Source organism: Cinclus cinclus, chromosome 2 (assembly GCF_963662255.1).
Source record: "Cinclus cinclus chromosome 2, bCinCin1.1, whole genome shotgun sequence".
NCBI classification, from domain to species: Eukaryota; Metazoa; Chordata; class Aves; order Passeriformes; family Cinclidae; genus Cinclus; species Cinclus cinclus.
This window is the reverse complement of record NC_085047.1, coordinates 102,773,670-102,796,862: the sequence shown is the minus strand read 5'-3', so window position 1 is coordinate 102,796,862 and position 23,193 is coordinate 102,773,670. Positions and strand designations below refer to the sequence as shown.

The window sequence follows — 23,193 nt, the reverse complement described above, 5'->3', positions numbered from 1 at the left end:
GCAAATAAATGTCTGGTTAGCTCAGGGTGCAATTTAATGAGCAGTTTCTAGTTTAGGAGATGTCTTGACTAATGCCTGCCTGTGGGGTAGGCAGCAGAAGTATGCTGTAGATTCTTCTCTGAAGATACTACTGTTTCAGCTATGAGGTAATTGTACCAAAAAGTCAAGTGTAGCAAGAAGTGATACTTTGTTTGAGCAACCTGTGTGACTGGAGGGTGTGAGGTGCTGGGTCAGGCATGTGGGTGCGCACTACTTCAGGTCGTGCCTTGAAGCTTGCATGTTTTTCTCCCTTTTCAATTTCAGTTCATTAGGTGAAATATTTAGTTAAAGGAATTATTTGAGGACTGGGAGTGTCAAAAAGGCCATACTTTGCTAGCTCAGACTAGTTTTCTGTCTCCCTGAGTGTCTGAACAAATAATTACAGAAAATACCGTAGCATATATAGAGTGGCATTGACCTAGGTGTATTCTTTCAGTTTCAAATGGTTGGTTTTTCATTAACTTTAGAGCTGTTGATAGGTCTGTTTTTGCATCTGTATTTCTGGCCTTTAAAGTGTTTTGTGGTAGTTAAAAGCTGTAGGCATGGGTATGTAGTCCAAACTTCAGTATTTAACCAGTTACCCAATAATTTAATTCTGCTTTAATCATTTGTGTTTGCTAAATAATGAACAATCACTTAATTCCTATTCACCAGTCACGTTTGTATATACTTCCATCACTTTATTTTGAAGGTCCTTGGGATTTTTTTGCTTTCTTTCATAGCTAGCTTTTATGAGAAGGGTTGCCAGGAGCTACCTTCAGGAGTCAGGAGCAGCACTTTGTCATAGTGCATCCATTGTAAATTTAGTGTGTGTCTAGTTAGTAGTTTATTAACAGGTAAAGTACAACAATGGAAAAAAATGATCTTTTGTATCTGGTTTGATTTGGATGGAGTATGTGATAACCTAGCAGTTAAGATATGATGGAGTAGCTAAAGTTTGCAAGAAGTCTGCAACCATGTAAAAGTTGCAGTGTACATGACAAATTTGAAGTTCAGTGTATATGAACCTCAGGATATAACTTTATGCAAAAACATTTTCCTTTATAAACTGTGTATTTTAAGCTATCTGTTTCTCCCCTCTGTCATCTACAGCATTCTATACATACTAATGTGTTTTTCATTGCTGCAGCTTGCTTATGAGTTTATTAGCATTTAACAGCAAGTTAAACAGAAAGCATTACAAAATTGAGAGAAAAATAGAACAATGATCAAATATTTAAATCTTTATAAAGAGAAAAAAGGTTGCTTGCCTTAAAATTGGTATTAGAGGTTTTACCTTTGAAGTAAAACATCCTAAAAATATACTTCATCCTAACATTGAAGCTTTTAGTACACTTGTTAAAAAAACTTCCTGTTGCAATTTGTAATCAGACTAGTAAATGATATAATTTTTACAGCTTCGAGAAACTCATAAACACGTGAGAGAAGATGACAAGATCTAGATCAAGATCACCACGATGGAAACCAAGGTAAATATCTACAGTTTGTGTTCTGAAATGTAGCTCTATAGAAGGGTTTATAGTTACTACCTAAAACTTGCTTTAATGAAATAAAATTGCGTGCAGAATTACAGTTTGTGAAGTGCATTTTGTAATCTGTAGTTTATTGTACAAGCTGAACAATTGTAATTTTTTTTCCCAACTCATGATTTTATTGCAATTTCTCTTAAGCTGGAGTGTTCAGATGTTGCAGTCTGCCAAGAACCTTGTTCACTTTTTGTATTCTGGGATTTACAACTACCTTAAGCAAAAAATCCAAACTAGTTAAGGTTATTTTTACATAAGCACCACCTTGTGCACTGAGTGCACTGAGTTACACTGTCTGTAACTCGCTTTTGTTTTGCTAGTTGGCTTACAGGGAGGAACTGTTAAAAAAAAAAAATGCTTCCTAGTTCACACACCTTGGACTTTCTGAGGTTTGGGGCTGATTTGTAAGCTGATCTTGAGCACAGTTAGGCATGCCTTGCAGCATAACACAGGGTGAAAAGCACGTGGAAATGTGGGGGTCATCGCACTTCTCCTTGGACATTAGCCTAGTAGCACGTGTCTTTGACGTTTGTCATCAGAATAACATCCAGCTTACTTCATGCTGTGAGTTACCTGCCTCATTTTTAAGACTTTCAGGGCAAATTTGAGATACTAAAACCAGGAGGGTGGAATACAATATCAAGTGAAATTACTGCTGGTTTTGGGCATCTCTTCGAAACAGACTAAGTTGTGATAACCAAGACCAAGGGAGTTTGGATAACTCAGAAAAATGTTGGTTTTTTTATTTGCTACTTTTGTTTTCAAAAAGAGAAATACTAAGTGTGTCCACTAGACTGATAGCTGTGAATGTCATTTGAGTAAGGGCAGCTCCAGCTCTCATTAAAATGCAAACCCTAACCAGGAGACCAACACAGGATTACACCCGCAGTGTAGGTGCTGTTGGAAGTCAGCCATCATGGTTTAAGGAACATCTGTGGTTCTGAGTTTGAGCTCATTTGCAGAAATGCAGTACATAGTTATGCCAAACTGTTCATTTGCGATACGTGCACAAAGGAAGTGGCTTATTTCACCTGTATTTTGTCGGGCTTGTTATGGGTTGATATCTTCAAAAGAGCAGAGTAGTTTTTTAGTTGCTGTGAAGTTGTTTATTGTAAAGGCACATCAGTCTCAAAAGGCAGAGAGTCCCAAGTGTTAAAGTCTGTGCTAAAAGCTTTTGGTGTAAAGTCCAGATTAGAAGTAGGAGCTGCAGCCTGATAGAGAGTCCTGAGCAGGGGCAGAGGCTGCAGCCTGGTACAATCTCGAGAGGCAGGTGCTCCCTGGTCTTTCTTCCTCTGTTCTTTTCTTCTTCTTCTTCTTCCTCTTTTTCTTCTTCTTTGATGGTAGTGATGATGATGATGGTGGAGGAAGAGAGAGAGCGGGAGAGGAGAGGGTCTCTCCCCAGTTCACAGATTCTTATTTACAAATTACCCAATGAACTAAAAGCGCGAATCTAAAGAAGCATTCTAATCTAAGAAGCATTTCTTCTAAACCTATTAGAATTCTGGTTCTATAATATGAAAGCTTACATATAATTTGCACATACAGCCTATCTGTTCTGAAGAATGTAAGCAATATTTTTACTATATTTTTAGTATGTCTAGAACTGTGTTTTTGAGCTCTCACTGCAGCTTCTTTTTGAAACTTGTTTTTTACACTACATTCTAAGGCTTTTGCTCTTTAAGGCACTTGAAACATATTCTTACTTAATTAAACTTACTTAAGCTTACATCTGTATTTCATGTGTGTGGCTTAATATGTTTTAATTTCTCTAAAAACTTTAATTCAATTCCTGCATACTGTTCTCTCTGAGACTCAGAGAGGCCTCCGTTTTTCACACTCCCAACAGTTTTTTATGTTTTTTATTAAAGAGTGTTTCAAGAGTGTGCAGTGAATACTTGAATACAAACAGAACTGTTTGTATTGAGATTACTTTCTGGCTTTTGTTAGTGGCCTGTGGTGGTTTTTTTTCTTTATTTTAAGGAGATTTTGGCTAAAAATTAATATCAGGTTGCCCTCATTTTTGTAACTGTAGGTGAAAATGCAGAGCTGATGATACAATTGAATCTTTAATTGCAAAAGCTGCAGTAAGTGTGGAACTGTGTGTGTGTGTACGTGTGTGAGCGTGTACATGCAGTTATCCAAAAGGCTAAAGCATCTTTCTCAAACTTGTTCTTTTTCTGCAGGGAAAAGCCTACCTGGATGACAGTTTACATATATTTTGTAATGTTTCAGTCTTTCAGATTTGAAGGTTGTTTTGGCATGCAAAGAAAACCTGAAAGAGCATTTTCCTTCCCTTTCTTTATACCCTTTTTTCCTTTCCTATTTTCTCTTCACACTGAGAAAGAAAGACAGGGAATGCTTGAGAAGTGTAAAAATATGTATAACAGTTTTCTCAATGTAGTGGAAACTTCATGTATATGAAATTATTTTTAGCTTTAAATAAAAAACTTCAAAGAGACAAAAATGATAGAATTACTACAATTTCAAGTGGGTATTTTTACTGTGAAAACTTCCAACAGAGTAAAAGTAAGCCTGGTACTCAGCCAGAAAAGTGCCATTTTGATATCTTGGTGTTAATTTTTTTACAAGCTGATTAATTCGGAAATAGATGTTCTCATTAAGAAATTGATTCCATTTTATGGAACTACTCAAAGTGGATTTTATTTTTGCTTTAGGTCCTTATCTCCAGCTTTTAGAACTCCAGAGCACCATAGGCAAAGGCATGCTCACATTAATTATGACTGTGAATATAAAAGCTTTCGTAAGGACCCCAAAAAGTCTATGCCTTGGAGAACAGAAGATGAAAAGTATGGACAAAGCAATTCCAGGTTTGCACCTCATGGAAATAACCACCAGAGAATATATGAACGTAGGTCACCTTCACCAAACCTGAAAAGAATTCCCATGGAAGATGCTTACAGTCATAAGCCCTACAGAACACATTCACCTGAAAGGACTGAAAGCAATAGGAGGTGCCAGTTACCACCAAAATACTCGGAAATGCCTTATAAAGAGCATGATCGTCCCTTTTACCAGCACAAAATGGAGGACAGATACATGTTTGATCATTACAAAGTCACTGGAAATGAAAAAGGAATGAAACCTTTTCATAGACCATTAGGGGGTTCATGCAAGCTTGAAAGAAAATGGCATGAAGATGACTTGAGGCACCAGAGGTTACACGAAGAGAAGTATGGTCAGTCACCCAGAAGAGTTTCTGATGAATTTACGGCAAGGAGCTCTTTACAGAAGAGGTATAGGAATAAAATAATTAAACCCTGGGTATTGTGGTATAAAGCCTCAAGTGAAAGTCTATTTTCATTATAGTTGAAGATACCCACCTTGAAACACGTTGGCCACATTGTAGTTTAATTATGGGCGACTGGTAGTAGTGAAGTATTTGTCTTTTAAGTAAATCGTATTGCTGGCTAGAGTATGAAAGGATAATATTTCCCTCTTAAGAGCCCCTGCACATCTTGGCGCGAGGGATTATGGGTTAACTTGCCACGCATTCTGCTGTCCAACATTCTGCACATATAAGTTCTCGCTTTCTTCTCTAGTGCAAGTGTAAATTGCTTTATGTCAACACAGGTATCCTGAAGATCACGATTACAGAGAATATTGGCACGCGTCTAAAAGGGCTAAGGAGGTGGAGAGGTATGACGGTGGAGATGTAGCAAGGAATTCCAAGTGGAAGCAAGAACGTTCTTTTCCACCCTGCCAAGAAAAGGAGGAGCAAAGATATCTGGGTCTGCAGTCCCACCGGTCGGCCGAGAGGGAGTACTTGGGGGGGTCTGTCCCAAAGATAGCCTATGAGTACAGTCACAAACGGCGCAGGCATCTGGATGGGGAAAAGCCTTTTCCAGATGACAGAGCTCAGAAGTACGTGAAGCAGGAAGAGCAGAAGTACAGCTCTTCCAAGAGTGCCCGGAACAGCAAGGAGTTGGATTACTTTAGTGGTGGCAGAGCGAGGCGGACTGAAGAACGGCACGTCGAAGAACCTCCTAAATACAGTTCAAAGAAGGGTTGCAATGCTTGTGTTAACTCTTCCAAAGAAGATGTTGAGCTGAGATCTTTTAAAAACAAACTGAATGAAAGAGTGAGGAAAGATGGGGAATTGAGGAAAAGCGTTGATTCCTCCAATAGCCAGCGTGATGCAAGTCATACTGTTTCAGATGTGAAAATGTCAGATGCCAACTGTATGAGAGAACATCTCACAGTGAAAGTGGATATGAAGAAAATGGTGACCAAGTACAGGTATTGGTTTTCTTTCACCTCTGCTTTCTTCCTGTCTCTTCACAGTTTATGAGCATTGGAGGGAAGCATGGTTTCTTTAAGATGTAACCAGAGCAAACTATGACTGAACCTTTTTAGTTTTATTTCTTTTAAAATGGTAACGTTCCTGTCTGGGCTAGTTAACTACTAAACCTCTATTCAAATAAAATGAACCAACCAATAAATAAAACGAACCAACAAAAAGCAGTGTTTTATGGAGATGTAGGAAGTTGAAAGAGTAGATATGCCTGATGCAAACCTGTAGTTTGAAGTTGGTTATGATAAGTAAATGTGTTATTTTTGTTTAAAAACAAAACCCTCAAAAAACCAAAACCCAAGTGCATAAACGCCTACTCCTGTGCTTTCATCTGAAATACAATGGCATTTTTTTAAACTGCCTTCGCATCTTTTTTCTGAAAATCAGCTAACCTTTAAATGCATAAATCTCAAGCACATATTCAGATGTTCAAGATCTCAAGTTCATTAAATCTGCCAAAAATGAGAGAGCTCTGGATTGTCATTTATTGTTATAACAAAGTGGCAACCTGTTGAGGCATCAGAGCTGAATCAGCAGAGTCTGCTTACAAATGTCTTCTGTGTAATACTTATGTTTGCATTTAGCATTCCCAGTGCTGGCTGCAATGGAAGAAAAAGTGGCAGTACTGTAAAATTTTAGATGATAAATACATGGTAGAGAGCAAGCAGCTTGGTTTTGATAGATTCTTGCAGGGTTTTCTGGTTTGTTGTCTTGCTGTTGCAGCCCAGAATATTTTATATTGGTAGTAATTGCTTTTGGAAGAGATTACCTTCCTTTCCAAAATAATCAACCTTCATTTTAAAGGTGTTCTGCCTCTTGTCCCAAATAAAACATCTATATAATTTTTCTTCCCTTTGCACTATTTCAAAAAAAATGTAACACAAAGGAGAGTTAACCAAGACAAGTTAGCACATAAGGGGCTAATATTAAAGACTGAGGAAAGGGAGGTGGATTAATGCCCATTACCCACAGTTGGGCTAGGATGAGGATTTGACTTCCTGAATTATAAAGTAAGGAAAATTGTTGGGTTTTGTTGCAAACCCATAGGATGATTCCTCTATCTAGGAGCCTCTTGCTGCTGTTTTTGAAGGTCATGCTTAATGGACGTGGTAGTTTTTTGCAGACCAAAGAAACCACTGCATTGATTACAGCTAATTTAATGTATGGATGGTTTGCTTCTGCAGCCAGGAGTGCTAAATATTTTGTTTTTTCAAATATAAGAACACTAATTTTACAGAAGCTGATGACTTGGAATATTCATGCTGCTTACTTTAGGCATTTAAGAAACACCTGACTTGAAATTACTCAGCTAAGAGGAAGAATTTCTTTATAAACCTGGGGAGCAGGTAGATAATTCAAATATCTAAACCTGAGGTTGCTTGGATTCCTGATTGCATGCATTTATTACCAGTTTGCTAGGGGAAGATAGATGATTTCTGGCATCTGCTAGAGGCTATTTCTGACACAATTTCTGTATGGCATTCTAGTCCTGTATGCTTCTAATACAGTGTGGCCAGGCACATAATCACTTTGCAGAATGAACAGTTGAAAGTCTTCATCCTAAAAGCTTTTACATCAGCTCTTAGAGTCCTTAATTTGTCTTTTGGAATGATAAGCATTTTCCTTGCAGTAAGAACAGTAGGGTCGTTGAAGTGTTGGCTTTCTTGTCAAAATAATTTTTGAGTAGCAGTGCAACCATTTGGGGTGTAAACTTATTTAGAATGAGTAAAAATTTATAAAAAGATGGTAAGCATGTTCTCAAGTTCACACACTGCTGCTGAAGCAGTTCCACTGCTGTTTCACTAGGCTGAAGTGATGATTCAGTTCCTAAAGATGTGCGACTTTTTTTCTCATCCCTAAACTGTTCTTGAAAATTGCCTGGTAGCTCCTTATAAACAAGACACAGGCATAATTGCCTTTTAAAATTATTCTAAGGAAGTCTATCAGGATCTTAATTTTGTCTAGATTTGATAGGCTAATTGAATTAAATTTAAAAGTCACAAATTTTGTTTTGCATACTTCACAGAAACAAAGATTTCTGAGAGTGAAGTTATCTCTTCATATTTTATTATAGATTTTCTTCCTTCTGGTCTTACTAGTTTTTAATTTAAAAAAAAAAATGAGATTTTTGGCTTTTAATCCCATTTATTCCTTATGTGAGCTTCTTATTTGTTTTGTTCTACTTGTCAATTTCAAGTTTTCAGATTTAGATATTTGCTTTAAAATAAACTATACTTGTTTTGTTTTTTATTCTAGGACTGCTTCTAGTCACACTACAGAAAGACAGATTTCCCATGATCTGGTTGCTGGTGGTAGAAAAAAAGAAAATTTTCATCCAGTGTTTGAGCACATGGAGTCTGTAACACAAAATGTTGAGAATGACCCATCAAAAGAATTTACTCAGGAAATAATCACAATTATTCATCAAGTTAAAGGTGGCTGTAATATTTTGAGTAAATGTATGTGTTTATGTATATATTACATATATATATTATATATCAAACATAGATTACTGAACCCAAAGCTTATGGTTTAGCTATGATGTCCCTGTAATTCTCAGGTGCTTGCCATTGGCTTAATTTGTGTTTTGGGTTCCTTTTGTATTGCTTCAGGAAAATGTAGGTTGAGGATTTAAAGTAGTTGAGTGGAGGATGACTGCAGGAAGGTCTCAGGCCATAACTGAGGCATTAATGCGTAGATTAAAGATAAAAATGATTTTATGCTAGTATGGGAGAGTAACCTGCTTGTTTAGTAAACATAATAGGAATAAAGGAGCTTTGCTGTAATCACAGCTCTCTAATTATATATAGTTCTTTTAAATTTTCAGATTAGTGTTTAGGCAGCTGCATTTTGTTCAGTGTTGAACTTTATAGATTCAAGTAATTTGAGTCACTGCCATGGTAGAACTGCCAATTGAGTTTAATCTTATCAAATAGTGTTGTCTAAGTTGGGCTGGCCTAATCTTTCATTTGTGAATATTAAACTGCAAGTGGAAATAGCTTGAAATTTCTTTTCAGTAGGGTTACCATGGTATCCTTAACAATTAATATTCTAAAGGATAGATTTTCCCACTGTGCATTTCAAATAACATTCTTGTATTTCATATCTCTTCACAGCAAATTATTTTGCATCTTCTGACATAACTCTACATGAACGGTTCTCAAAAATTCAGGATAAATCAAGTGCAAATACAAATGAAGTTAAAATGCACTTGGATCCAGAAATTCACAGGTAATTGTTGACCTTTTTTTTCTTAATTTATTTGCATTAAGGCAATTAATCTTCAGTAGACTTTACACAGTGTGAAGGTTTTATTCATTATTTTTACCTGCCTGTATCTTTAAAACATTCTGTAGTCTGGTCAAGAATATTTTTGCTTTTCTAGTGATGGCATTTGTTTTTATGCAGTATTTTTGTGTTCCAGGAGGATTGACATGTCTCTAGCAGAACTTCAGAACAAACGAACTGTGCCATCTGAATCTCCCCAGGTACTTTGATTACTTAAATTTTGGCAAGCAGTAAGTTATTATTATACATATACTACAGATGTAGGCAATGTTTTCCCCTTGCTATTGGGACATAATTTTTACATGCTGTGAAGACCAGCAGTGATTCTGGAGTATTTTGAAGAAATGCACACCTGAGCATATTTACAGATAGCACAGTGATGCGCTGTGTTCACTGATCAGTAGAATGCAGATCTGTTCCCGAGAGTAGCTGGAGTGTCATTATTCCTGGTGCTTGAACCCCTGTCTGTTTTAAAAGAATGTAAATACTGAGTCCCTGACTGATGTGTGGTTCTTGGTTTTCCTCTGAGGTTACAAAAAACTTTAGCGTTTCTTCTTCCATAATGTTACAATGACTCAAAATCCACATAATTCCTCAGAATGCTGTTTTGTCCCATGATTTCATCTGGGGTTGTAAGATTTTCTATCTTCCCCTTTAAAGCTCTGCTTGCTATGATTTAGTTACTGTTCCTTTTCTGTAGTACAGGTACTTGGAGATTCTCCTTGATTAAGGACAGTAAAACTCCTTAAGATTTATTGAAACTTACATGAATATTTCTGCCTTGGCAACTCCATGCAGAATTCCATTGCTCTGCTCACTGCTGTTTGGAACCTTGTAAAAAGGCAGATGGTGCAAGGAAGGATAATTGCTTAGGAACACTTTATATTGCTTTAGACTTTGGATCCTTGGGTTGATATGAACCTGTCCTATGTGCAGATAGCTGAACTATGTTAACAGGTTATGTACAAGGGTGCTGCTCCTGAAGGACAGAATCAGGTTGGTGTTCAGTTCTTAGCAGCTAACTTGGCTTCAACCCTTCCTTTTAACTAGAACATTGTAAGAGTGTTAGAAGATCCAAATGATCTACGGTATGATATAGAGAGGAGAAGAAAAGAGAGATTGAAGAATGAAGATGAGAGAGTGTTTCATGTAGATGATGTAACTCCAAGGTAATGAGCAAATAATCTTGTTGGCCCAAGCCTGTAGTTCCCTTGTATGTTCATTTTTGGGCCCTTCCACAGCTGCATTCACATTTGTGGTGATTCTTTTCCACCGTTAGCCCTTAAAAGTTTGACTGGGCCTGAAATTCAACTGACATACATTGCAAACTACTCTGTAATGAGGTGTTACCTTGAAAGAGGTTAAACTGCAGTGGGTAAAAATAAAAAGCAAGCACAAACTAGCACAGAATGAGAAGACAAAGATAGCTTGAAAAAGTTTTAAGTATTTTTTAACTCCTCAATGTGCCATGTAACTACATTCTCCTGGTATTTTGCAGTTCTGTAAAAGCATTCTAGGATGAATATATTGTTCTGTTGCCCTACTGGTGTGGTAATAAAATGTGGAATATCAGCAAATAACTGGAATTTTTCTGATTCTTGGAGAATTTGAAAACTTAGATTTTTGGAATAGCATTTTACTCCTATGGATTCCTCCAACAGGTTTGTTAAAGGTTTTTGCCCCAAAGGTGTTTGCTAACCTCATCCATCCTGTTGCACTTTTGATGTTGTGAGGTCGGTTGATTAGAGAGAGGGACTGTTACAAGAAATGTTGATTAATGAATTTTCAGGGTGTAATAAAATGTATTCACCCAGTAGTCATAGTTTCTTATGCAGATTGTTCTTTATGTGCTACTCTTTGTTCATTTTAAATGCATTCTGGCATTAATGGCACTACAAACATTTGGAAAAACAGACTTGTGAGGCTACAGAAGAAATTCCTTGCATTTGAGATTCTTGAAACAAAAAAAAGGTTAACAAGTGGGACTTTGCTCCTATGTTTTGTGAGAAGTGTAACTTTCCCTACCAAGTATGGCTGTCCTGGAGTTTGCCATCGGGGTTTCACTGTCAGGGAAATACGGGCTGAAGGCAGTAATGGCATGAACGATACGTAGAATTTTCCTGAGGTTGAGAGGCTTTAATAGCTTACATGAGATACTGGCAATGCCTCTGAGCTTGTTAAGTGCGCTGCTATTTCCCCCCTTATTTTGCAGCTATGCAAACTGTTTCTTTGTGTTTTATAAAATACAAATTCTGACTTCTGGTGGTTACTTTTCATAGTAAATGTTTTAATAAGAATTTTATGGATAGAGCTGCATTAGTGATATTCTTGGTAAAAAAACAAACAACAAAACCCAAAAAAACAACCAAAACCATAAAAACAAGCAAGCAAAGCTCAAAGCCAGAATCAGCTGCTTGCTGAGGATGGAACTGGAGGGTGTAGCTATCTGTCTAGAGCTTCTGTGGGATGGGGAATGTCATGGAAGGGCAAGCTGAGTGCAGCTTACCCCGCTAGTTGGGAGTGGGAGGGTGCAGAAAGCGTTTCCACCAGCGGAGGGCAGCAGTGACCGGCGGCCGGGCTGGGCCGGGGGAGCCGGCTCCACAGCCGGGATTCCAGGGAGCAGTCCCTGCTCCTGTGTCACCGCATACCAGAATACTGATTGCTGTGGAATTCTGTGCAGCTTGAGCTTGGACTAGGAACCTGTTGATTTTCCTAGGAAAATTTACTTATAAGCTGTCACTTCGCACTAGCTAGGATAGGCTAGTATAAAATACAGGGTGTTGATATGCTGTGGCTTCAGATATTAATTGTTCTCACTCTCTCCCTCACACACATCAGGAACCAGCAAAGCTGCAGTCTTTCAAAGTTACAAACGTCTCAAGTTGATGGTTTCCAAAAGCCTATGAGGTTCATTAAGCCACCTTTCAGGAAATTTATTGGGAGGCCTCAGCCGGTAAGCCTAAAAGTAGAAATAATAGCTCCTGCACTGTTAATGTATAATTCATATTTTACTGCATTGTCTGTGCTGATGTAAATTTAACAATCTGTGATGTCTTGCCCTTTTAAATTTTGAGTGAGGCTTTTTTATCTTCTGTCTGTGCACAACAATAAAACTACTCATAATTTCACAGTTCTAGGGCAAGAGTACTGCCTGGATATTATTTGAAGCAGAGACCAGTACATCTGAGCTAAAACCACTTTGATACCACTCCTTTTATTTTCATAAAAGAAGTTTCTGTCTAATATCATGTTTCTTCCACATAATGGTGTAATTACCTAAATGGTAAAATAGAAGGCCTTATTATTGAGCAGATAATCTGAGCTAATATTAAGTAGTTTGAGAAAAAGCGTACTCTGCATTCTAGTTGTCAGTGGCATGAAGGGAAGGCTTGAGTCTTGTGTAGGTGGTATTGTTATTGAAACTGTTTCTTTTTCTCTTATCATAAAAGTTCTGCAAAGCACTTATTTAAAATAAAAATGAGAAGCAAATCACAGAAAAAGCAAGTAATATCTGAAAAATGTTCCTGAGGATGCAAGTAAATGGAATATCACATCTCTTGAATATTGCATTTATGAAACCTACTTTTGGACAATTATTCTGTAGGCTCTCTTTCTTTCAGTGCACTTCAATACTGAAGTGGGCAAGACAGTAATATTAGGTCCAGTAGAAATAAATTTGTCTCTTGTGGAAAATTCCTTCTAAAGAATTGTAGTCAATTCCAGGTGTTTGTGCTTGTTTAACCTGGGGAACTGGTGAGACCAGAAAAGCTTTTCTAATGTGTGTGGTATTAATTCTAAACCACTTTTTTTTTTCCTGACAGCTGCAAAATAAGGAGGCAACTAACATAAGTCACCATTCTTTGCATACTGTAACCAATACCCTATGGAGAGAGTTCCAGGAGCCCATGAAACTTTTCTGAAGTCCATCAAAAGTAGCTTTCACATAGTCAATTCTCAAATGTAGCTGCTTTGCAGATGCAAAAGTGCCTCCTTCTGTGTAAAGACTAAGATTCAAGTCTTCCAAAGCAAGTAGTAATGGCTCATTAAGTACCTGCACTGGATCTGGCTGAGATGGAGTTCATTTTCCCATAGCAGCCCTCACAATGCTGTGCTTTGCAGAAAGTGTTGGTAACAACCAGAGTTTGGCTACTGCAGCTCCACAGCATCACAGGTGCCTTTCCCACCTTTCCACCCCACACCCAATAGGCTGGGAGGGGACAGCTGACCCCAGCTGATCATAAAACCTCATCTGCTCAGCTAAGAGAAAGGAAATAATAAAAATAAAAGCGCAGAGAAAGAAGGGAGAGTGTGGGAGGTAATTGGTTGTTGTAACGTTTGTCTTCTGGAGAAGCCACTGTATACTGAAACCTGGCTTCCTGGGAAGTGGCTGGACATATCCTGCTGGTGGGAAGTAGAGAAGAAATCTTACATTTTCCTTTGTTTCTTTGCTTTTGCTTTATTTAACTGCCTTTTTTCTTGACTCATGTGGTTTTTTAAAGTTTATTTTCTTACTTCCAGCCCTGCTGAGGAAGGGAATAGTAGAGCTGATTGGTGGGTACCTGGTATCCAGCCACCACAGTAATACAGGAATTGTAAATAAAAAGGAAGTTGGTTTGAAAAATACACTGAGTTATTGTTAAATGTGGTGAAGATTCAAGAAGATTGAATTTTCGTATTTAATAGTGAATTTCAAATATGCAACTTGTAGGAGTCCTGCACTGAAGTAAGGAGTAATTCCTTTGGAACAACAGTGGCTGTGGAAGCATAGGTATTAAAAATGCAAGGCATCCTAAAGAAGGAATGGCTCTTCATGGTCAGCCTTACAGAAGATGGTTTGCAGACAAGCAGAAACATAAAAAACTTTAATCAAAATATAATATTTGTGATCTTAATATTCAATAATTGGGGGTTGAGCTTAAGCTTGAAAGAAACTTAGATACACAATTTTACTTTCCAGGCCTAAGCTTGATTTTAAGAATTGTCCATTTAGCCTTGTACCCTGCTGACAAAAGGAGGATGGCTAAAGAGTGAAGTAGGAAATCAGAACAAGTATACATGTGTATTCATTCCCTCTCCTCCCTTTTTTTTTTATTTTTTTTTTTTTTTTTTAATTTTAAAGCCTCTGGTTTAAGAAGTTCCTAAAAAGTGGTTTGCTGTACCTTTGCATCAAGTACTTCTATTGTTAATATTTCTGTGATTGTACTTTAGCCTGAAGGAAGGTGGGGATAGGGAAGGCTGTATCCGGAGTTAATTAAGGCAAGCTTTGTTTTAATTCCTAGAGGTTTATTTTGAACTATAATGGGAAATTTTTCTAATTTTTTTTTTCATCTTACTGGATTCCCAGCTTAAAGGAAGTGTGTACTTCAGCTGGAAGCTTCCTGATTTAATTATGTTGTATGTAGAAAGCTAATTTGATTTTGTGGAGTGTTTTTATTTTCTTAGAATAAGAAGGGAGCTGGGAAGTTCCTGTCCTTTTTTTTTTTTTTTTTTTTTTTTTTGGAAAAGCCGTCTTGATCTCACTTAATAAAATCTTCTTCTCTTTTTTGTTCTCTGAATCCTTTCTTGTCAAGGCATTGCAAGAAGCTGAATAGTTGACTTGTAAGGAGAAACAGTCTAAAAAAACAAAAAAAAGAAGGCTAACTTAAATCCTAGTTAAAAGTTATCTTGGATGCTAACATCATTCCACTATATTTATAGCCCCCACTCTCCCCACACCATTATTAACAGTTGTGCCAAAAAGGTTTGGTAGTTTGTCAGAGGACAGAAATTCTGGGAACAGCAAAGTATGCATTTGCATTTACTGTTAAATGTTGGTATATGTGAAATATTTCAGGGGAGTTCTCTTCACAGGTTCTTTTTAAAATGTATTTCAAGCTGATGAAATTTCCTTTATGGAAAGAGTTCAACAGCATTGTAATGCTTCTGTGATTAGAGTGGACCATAAACAAACAAATTCATTTGATTGCTAGGAGTTCATTAGCATGTTCGTTCTGTCTGCATAGAAGACTTTAATGTAATACATGCAAGTCTATGCCAATGCTTCTGCAAATACTGGTAATCATATTCAATGATGGACAAGAATGGCATCCTCTAGCTATAGGGGAAGTTGGGAAAGATCCAAAATGTGCAGGTAGATCGCTGGCTGGAAGAGGGCTCTGTTTTAGGCAACCACAGCTGTTTGATTGCAGCTGTTCAGTATGTTAGCACAATTTCAATACTCTTTGTCTCTGTGACTTGCTTTTGAAATTGTGCTTCTGTGGCAGTCAAGCAATTCTGAAATGCTCTCTTGAAATAAGGAGTTAAAAGTAGCATTCTCTAAGGACATGATTGTGCTACAGGTTGTTTGTTTGCTGTGGAGGTGTGTCTGTGCTGCACTAACTGCTGATGGCCATGTGCTAGCCAGGGGGTGCAGAATACCAATCTTGTTGCCCTTGTTCCTGAGGCAAGCCATGACTGCTGTAGCAGCCTGTCTGCTGTACTTTGTAAGTGCAAGTTGAGGCGTCTGTTCTGGGAGGGAGGGAGGGATGGAGAACCTTAACTGGGCTGTTAGGTGCTTAGATCTCTCCAAGAGGATGACACTCTAGGAGGGATGGTCTGTATCATCTTTAGCTTCTGTGGGCTCTGTTATCCCTTCAGCCAGCCTGGACTGCAGGCCCAATGCTCCTGTTACTCCTGTTCCTTCAAAGAGTGACATTGTGTCAAACACTACAAGACTAAAAGTGTTACAGTATTTGTTAGTACAACCTGAACAATTTTTCCTTGAATAATATAATAACATGAAGCTATAACTGTTTTCCTACTAGAATTCTTACTATTCTTCAAGACCGAGTGACACTTACACCCACAGACATATCAGAGGACACCTTGAAAATGCAGGACCCATCAGAAGGCACTTTAAGGTACAGATCAGCTTTTATCAGATGTTTGTTATATAAAATTGTGGTCAAACCTGTTGAGTCTGGTAACAGAAGACACAATTTTGAAGGTATTAAGTACCATGAAAAATAGTGTCATCAAAGCCTAGTTGTTTCTGTTGGAATAATGGGAGCCTTAGCTTTAAGTAGGTAAGAGGGCTGGCAGTGGATTGAGCAGGGATGTCCAGTGTTGTATGCAGGCAGTTGAAATAAATAGTTTACTGCAGAGTCAGGAATAAGAATTGCACGAATTGCACAATGACTAGAAAACTCATCTATCCAAAACCCAAGCTGCTGAGTTTTGTTCCTTCACGTGACAGAAGCCTGAACTTTTTCCAAACACTGGAAGAAATGAGTTGTGTTATTTTATTAACCCATTCATGTAGGGATTTCTGGGGAAGTAATGCCTTGTGAATACCCTGCATACTGCTAGCTGTGCATTAAAAACATTAAAAGAAGTGAGGATTTATGCTTGGGGCCTCAAGGGGGTAAGGAGATGCACAGTTAAAGGGTAAAGAAGCACAGCTGCTTCTTTCTCAGTTAGAGCAGTGGCCACCTAATGCCTTTTTATTGTAAAATGTATCCTGCATTCAACAGTAAAGTTCAAAAGTAAAATATTTCCTTTTCTGCTGACAGTGGCATGCTATGCATGGGTCCAGTTAGAGTTGTTGATGTGAGAAAAGTATTAATCAAATCTAAAACAAACTAATTTTCTACCTTGAAATTGCCCCTACATCTTTAACATGCATTCTTAAGAGTAAACTAATACACAGGATAGTCACCTTTTCTGTTTTTTTAGATAGTGAAGTAAAATTTTAATGGCTAATTACCTGACATTTTTGGATGAAACTTTGAAAGGTGGGGAAGTATAGATGGATTGTGGGTTGTTTTCCCTTTTTCCCCCCTTCCCCCCCCTCCAAACATAAGAACTGTTGGATGAAAAGACTTTCTTCAATTTAGGCGTGCTTTGCCAGCCAACCTTGTCAGATAGCTAAGCTAACTCCTAAAAAACCTGCTGTCTTTATTCTGCTGGAGAAAGTATTTTTCTAAGTTAAAAAGTTCAAAGTGTTCAAAACCTGATACAACTGTTTCAACACTTAAGAAGATTGTTGCCTGTTATTCTGTATCCCCCCTGTATTTTCAGCCTCCAGATGATGGAGAAATCCAGCCCTGGCTGCTGGATCCCTGAGGCAGTGTTGGTAATTGATGCTCCTTTAATTTACATCATTCTGCAGTTCTGCTGATTCTACAAGCAGGAGACTGTCCATTTAAGTTGTCACCTCACGTATATATGAATATTGCAGTACCAGTGATCTGGCTCATGATCCTTGAATATTTATAGGGAAAATGGCATATGCACTTGTATTGCAGCTTGCTTATGTGTGTAGCACTTTTATCATTGCCATGGAAACAGTGGTGTTGATTTGACTTAATTTCTTTAAATTTTTACATTTCAATTCCTCTTGCACAACAGAGTTTTTTCTTGCTGTGCTGTTGGTACAATGGAGGTGATTTGACTATCTTCTACACTCAGGACTTTCTTGGCTAATAATTTAAAAGAGCAACAAAATATAAAGAAACAAAAACCTCACAAAAATCCCCATACAGAATTCCGTTCTCTTGCCTTCCCCTCTCCCCACCTCCCAAAAAATTTAAGCCACACACTATTTTTTCTTTCTATATAAAATTGGGGGTATTTAAACTTAATAAGCAAAAAGTGATGACTACTAAGAACATTAAAAAAACTCCATGGTCTGCAGTATGTTAAACTTTTTGGGAAAATATGAAACTGCTGTTCTGAAATATCTTATGAAAGATCTGCAGAAGTCTTACAAAATTTTAAAGGTCTTTTTTGTAATGACCCTTTACCTTGAATCACTAAGTCTGCTTTTAAGTAAGTAAATGCAAAGTAATCTTTAAAACAGAACAGCATTCACTGCTTAAAAAAAGTCCAGTGTATTATTGACTATGGTGGGCTCACCCCTGCCAACAGTTTAGCACCACACAGCTGCTGGTCTCCCTTTGTCTCCCAGCAGGATGGGGTGGAAAATACAGAGAGCAAAGGTGTGAGAACTCATGAACTGAGATGAAGACAGTTTTAAGTAGTGGAGAAAAAAGTGATGCAGTCGCTCACCACCTGTCACAAGGTGACTGATGCCCAGCTGGTCCTCAAGCCATGGCTGCTTGCTCCAAAACCCCCTTCCTTCAGTTTCTCTTGCTTAGGAGGAGATTATGTGGTTGTGTAACATCCCTGTGCTCAGCTTGGGCCACCTGTCCTGGTTGTGTCCCCTTCCAGCTTCTTGCCCACCTGATGCCTTTGCTGAGCAGCAGAGTAAGGGAAGAGGAGAAAGTGTTGGTGCTGTGCAGGTACTGCTGGGCAATAGCCAAAACACTGGTGTGTTACCAGTGCAGTTTTTGTCACAAAACCAAATCGCAGCACCATGCATGCTGCTGTGTAGAAAATTAACTCCATCCCTGCCACACTCAGTGCAGCTGTATATATTTGCTCATATACCCTTATTTTAGAGCTTCAGGCTCCTAGGGATGACTCTTTTCTTATTTCTAGACCAGAAGTTAGTGATGTTTTCCATGTACTTTAGATTATCTGGTTTTGCTATAAGCTGTGTGTGACTGAGGTGCCTATATGCCAAATATAATCTGTTAGCTTTGTCTACAACTGATGATGTTTTACATTAATGTTACTTCTGTGACCTTCCCTCCCCAATTACAGAACGTGTAGGTGCTTGAGTTGAAACCTCTAAGCAGTTTGTAAGGCAATTTTCAATATCTTGCACCTTTTTCCCATCCCTTACTTGTTCTGGTTCTTGGTTTATTGTCATATGATTGCCGTGGCAGACCACCAAGTGTTCTTTCCTGTCACTGAAGTCAAAGTGAACCAAAGCAGGAGTGGGGAAATGGGAGCTTTTAATGCTGTGTTCAGGGCATTAATCCCCATTAAAAGTGCCCTTCAGTTTTCCCTGTGATAGGCACATACCCATGTAATACAACCTAGTGCAAGGAAGTTCTTTGTGCCTGCACTCTGATACTCTTCAGGAAAGTGATTGGCTTTGAATAGGCTCTTGCAAGTGTCCTCTGTCAGAGTAATCCTGGGGGAATGATGGGGCCAGTTTCTCACTTGTCTCCTGCAAACTAGGTGGGTGAAATGATTGGGGAAATTACATAACCTCTGCATTTGCATAAAAACCCCTATGTTCTCTACAGTTCTTTCTTTATTGTTCACCAAGCAAACAGTGGAAAACACAGTGCAAAAAGTGGTATTAAAGTTATTGCAACCTCAGAGCATGTGATTTTTCTTGAAGTGATCCTTACTCTGTCAAAAGGAGACAGATTTCACCAAAGGAATTTTGTCATGCTCAAGAAGGGCTGTTTCTGTAACATATTTTGTTTTCACCTACGCTTCAAAGGTGTTTGTAAAAGATAAGAAGAATTTATATGATCAGAAGGTTTATGTCTGGTTTTTGATGAAAACCCATTGTTTAAATTTGGAGTGGCTGTTGAAAAACTTAAAATGGCAGTGCTGGAAAACTGTGGAAAATGATGACAAATAAGTTTTTTATTACTCTAAAGATTTTTACTGCCTATTTTATTGGAGGTCTGAGTGGCTAGGAAGGAAAATATTTTTCAAACTTTAGCTACTGTGATCAGTGTTGATCTTGCTGCGTCCCTTCTGTGTGTCTATAATGCCTTTTACCTTTAAGTCTTCTGATACCTCTTGGCCTCTGCTCCTAGTCCCACACTAGGTTACTTTGCAGTATTCCAGTGAGGAGGTATCAGGCATGGAGAATGCCTGTGTGTTCCGACTGTCAGACATCAAAGCTCCAGGAAAAACATATGTACTGACTTGTGTTCATGTGACTCTGTAGACTCAAAGTGTCCCTGCTGCAGGCTTGGCATCACTGAATTTGGTAGTGGCAGTGAGGTGTTGTCTGAAAGTTTTTTGTTGATGTAGTGTGCCTCATTAATGGTTGAAAAAAAATTAAAATGTTGTAAAACACATTTATTTTTTTTTTCTACAAGGACAATAATGTCAGATGTTTTAAACAGCAAGTGCAGTACGCCAGCTCTTTGAGCCACTTGGTCTGAGGAATGATGCATGGATGTAAAGGAAGTGGGTGTGCACTTGTCAGTGCTTGCTTCTGTCATTGAGTACTCAAGTTTTACATGGGTATAGCTGTAAACAAGAACTTTTGAGTTTTGGTGCCCTCATTCTGCACATTTTTTTCTTCTTTCCCCCACCCTAACAGAGCAACTTTGCAGATGGCCGTTTGCAATCACATTATAAATCAGGATTAGTGCAGAAGGGTTTATATATTCAGGCTAAGTACCAGCGGTTACGTTCTGTTGGTGTAAGGGGATTTGCCACAAATAAATTCAGAGATGGATTTTTGAGGAAAGAAAAGGTAAGTTGCATTAATTTATTTTTCACTAAGCCATTTGTAGAATATGCATATTCATAAGATCCATTGAGATTTTAAAATCTCAATGGAATGACTTGGATGGGATTTTCTGGGATATTGGCTCTTTGTACTTCACTGGCAAACTTGACGGTGCACTCCTGTTTTCTCCCTGCTTATTCTATGGAAACTTGCTGAAACTTGCTTTGGATAAATCAAAGGTGCCCTCTCAGATTCTGTGGTTACTTTGGTTTCAGTATTTTTTTCCTCCAGCTCAGCTGATCACACTTCCTACTGACAGGACCAGAAATTGTCCCTTTGTGGAACAAAATACTCTGTCCTGTTAAATCTAAGAGAAGGCTATTAATATCTTTTTTTTAATACGTTTGTGTGCTTCTCCTTTTTATGTTACCATAATTATGTGTTTTAAAGTGTGCAATGGGATGCTGCTTTGAACAAAACTTCCTGCACAATATGTCTTCTGTAAAATGGTTTGATAAGCTTAAACTGAAATAAGCACGTCTGGTTTATGGTGTTTTGATTTGCAGAGTGTATGGGCCAACAATAATCTTCAGAACTTTTGAACCATATAAAATGTTGCAGCTTTGGTGAGGATCAGTAGTTAAAACTAAGTAAATTCTTTACTGGAATTGATCAAAGTAGTATGAAGTCACTTGTGACATCAGGGAATTGGATTAGATGACCTACACCGTTTACACAGGCCCTTTGCAGTTCTGTGCTCTGTGTGAGTTTTTGTTTTGTAACTCTGTGTCCATCCAGCTACAAGTAAATACACTTGAATAAATAAGCATTTGTAGTAGGATTAGAGTTCAGCTCTTGGAGCACAGAAGTACCTTTAAAGCACAGGTTCTTACAGCTGTTTGCAAAACTCAAGTTTACAGCCCAGCGGGCAGAAGAAAAAGCCCCCAAAACCCCCTAAGGAAACACACACATAAAAACCAAATCAAAACAAACAAACAAAAAAACCCCCAACCATCAGAAAGAAAACCAAGCACTTGAAACAAGGTAAAGAGATCACTTTTTACTGAAGTATTTGGGCAGACATCTCTTATATTTGCATGGGCTCTGAGAAGTATTATCTCTGAAGGCTAAATTGAGTTGGAATTAGTGGAAAATAGAAGGAGAACGATATCCTTCTCCCCCCTCCAAAAATTATGACCTTGTGGAATGGGTATAGAAGTGTTACAATTTTGCTGTAGTGAGCTATTCCAAATAATTTACAGTGTTCTATCATTGGCTGTTAAGATTCTTGTCTAGAACCTATAAAGCATACTTAAAACATTCTGGCTACTAGATAGTATGATTTGAATCAGAGAATCATCAGTGAGTTCTTCTATTTTTTTTTTTTTTTAGGCCTGATGAATTTGAGTGTGTGTGAGTTAAAGTAAAATAAATCCTGAAGAATAAGTATGACAGCCATTTTCTTAACAGCATACTGTTTGCTGGTTGGCTAATTCACCAAAAAACAAAACTGTTCCTGAAGTTGTCACATTTTGCCTCTTGTAATGATAAAACTTGTCAAGATCTGTTAAACAGGTCTGAACATCTTTATTTCATTTGAAATAGTAATGCTGCATATGTATCTTCTAAGGTACAGTCTTTATAATTGTGCTGTTTGAATCCATAATTGAAAGAATCTTGTATTTTACATACAGTACTTAGGAATTTTTTGGGAGGGTTTTTCTGCTATTACAACTGACAGTAATTTTTTTTTTTTTCTCTGTGTAGGGAAATCTAAATATTGCAACAGAAACCTGAACTGAGCTGAGATCCTGAAGTTGAAACAGATAACACTGCAAAGGGAGCATCTGTTCAGTTTTTTGACAACATTCTCAACACTTAAAAAATAGGATAAAGGAACTAATGCTGTAACTTTCTTGATTACAAAATAACTTTATTTTGAATGCTGCAAAACTTTTTTACAGTTTTATTAATTGCTTTTAAAGTACAGTGTTCAAATGAAACATCGTATTACGTACCTTTAGTTCTGTTTGCATACCAGTCTCAAGTAAGGAAGTCATTGAAGTCATTGTTGAATACTTTTTCTCTAAGCATGATGTTACAGATGGAACTTGAGTTGTTACATCCAGAGGTTTATATGTTGAAAGTTTATTGCAAATGTAATAATAAAAAGAAAAAAAAAAGTGCCTGAATTGTTTGGTAATAGCACATTAGCTCAGGATTTTCGAATTAATGACCTTTTAGGTTGTGCAATAGATTTTACACCTCTGTTCAGTCATTTCCATAAAACAGTATTTTGTATTACTTTGGATTAATAATATGCTTGGGTTTCTGATGTGTATATACATTTGTAAATTGTTAGAATGTTGGGACAACTTTCAGCATTTGATTAAAATTAATGATAACAGGCAGGTATGTAAAGTACTGTAGCAGTAGCTTATAACTGCACTGAAAGCATGCTTGGGTTTGTTAGAAGATTAGTTGGTCTGTATTCAGAATTACTCTCTCATTATATTTTGGTGTATGAGATTCTTGACCAAGCCACATGTTCTCTAAACTTTTTCATCAGAAATGACTTGTAATTATATGAATTCTACAACTGGGGCCTGAAATATTGAATTACAAGACAAACAAAAAGTGTAAATTTTTGAAAGCATGTCTTCTAACAAAGAAATTGTTCATAATTGAAACTGCTTTAAATGCAGATAGCTGGTGGT

General features: G+C 37.6%; 1 protein-coding gene across 2 annotated transcripts in view; it reads left to right on the top strand.

Moving 5' to 3' along the window:
• The window catches only part of BCLAF3 (BCLAF1 and THRAP3 family member 3), a 32,497-nt gene extending 9,507 nt beyond the window's left edge, over positions 1–22,990 (top strand). Inside the window, exons 2-12 of one of the 2 annotated variants that reach the window (XM_062488062.1) lie at positions 1,437–1,508; positions 4,241–4,819; positions 5,157–5,822; positions 8,134–8,312; positions 8,994–9,108; positions 9,302–9,365; positions 10,216–10,334; positions 12,004–12,118; positions 15,969–16,064; positions 20,345–20,500; positions 22,244–22,990. In XM_062488062.1, the coding sequence (XP_062344046.1) occupies positions 1,468–1,508; positions 4,241–4,819; positions 5,157–5,822; positions 8,134–8,312; positions 8,994–9,108; positions 9,302–9,365; positions 10,216–10,334; positions 12,004–12,118; positions 15,969–16,064; positions 20,345–20,500; positions 22,244–22,273 (2,160 nt within the window). In that variant the 5' untranslated portion in view covers positions 1,437–1,467 and the 3' untranslated portion in view covers positions 22,274–22,990. The remainder of the gene's footprint in view (positions 1–1,436; positions 1,509–4,240; positions 4,820–5,156; positions 5,823–8,133; positions 8,313–8,993; positions 9,109–9,301; positions 9,366–10,215; positions 10,335–12,003; positions 12,119–15,968; positions 16,065–20,344; positions 20,501–22,243) is intronic. The other variant, XM_062488063.1, reaches the window with a different exon arrangement.
• The last annotated feature ends 203 nt before the right edge of the window (positions 22,991–23,193 follow it).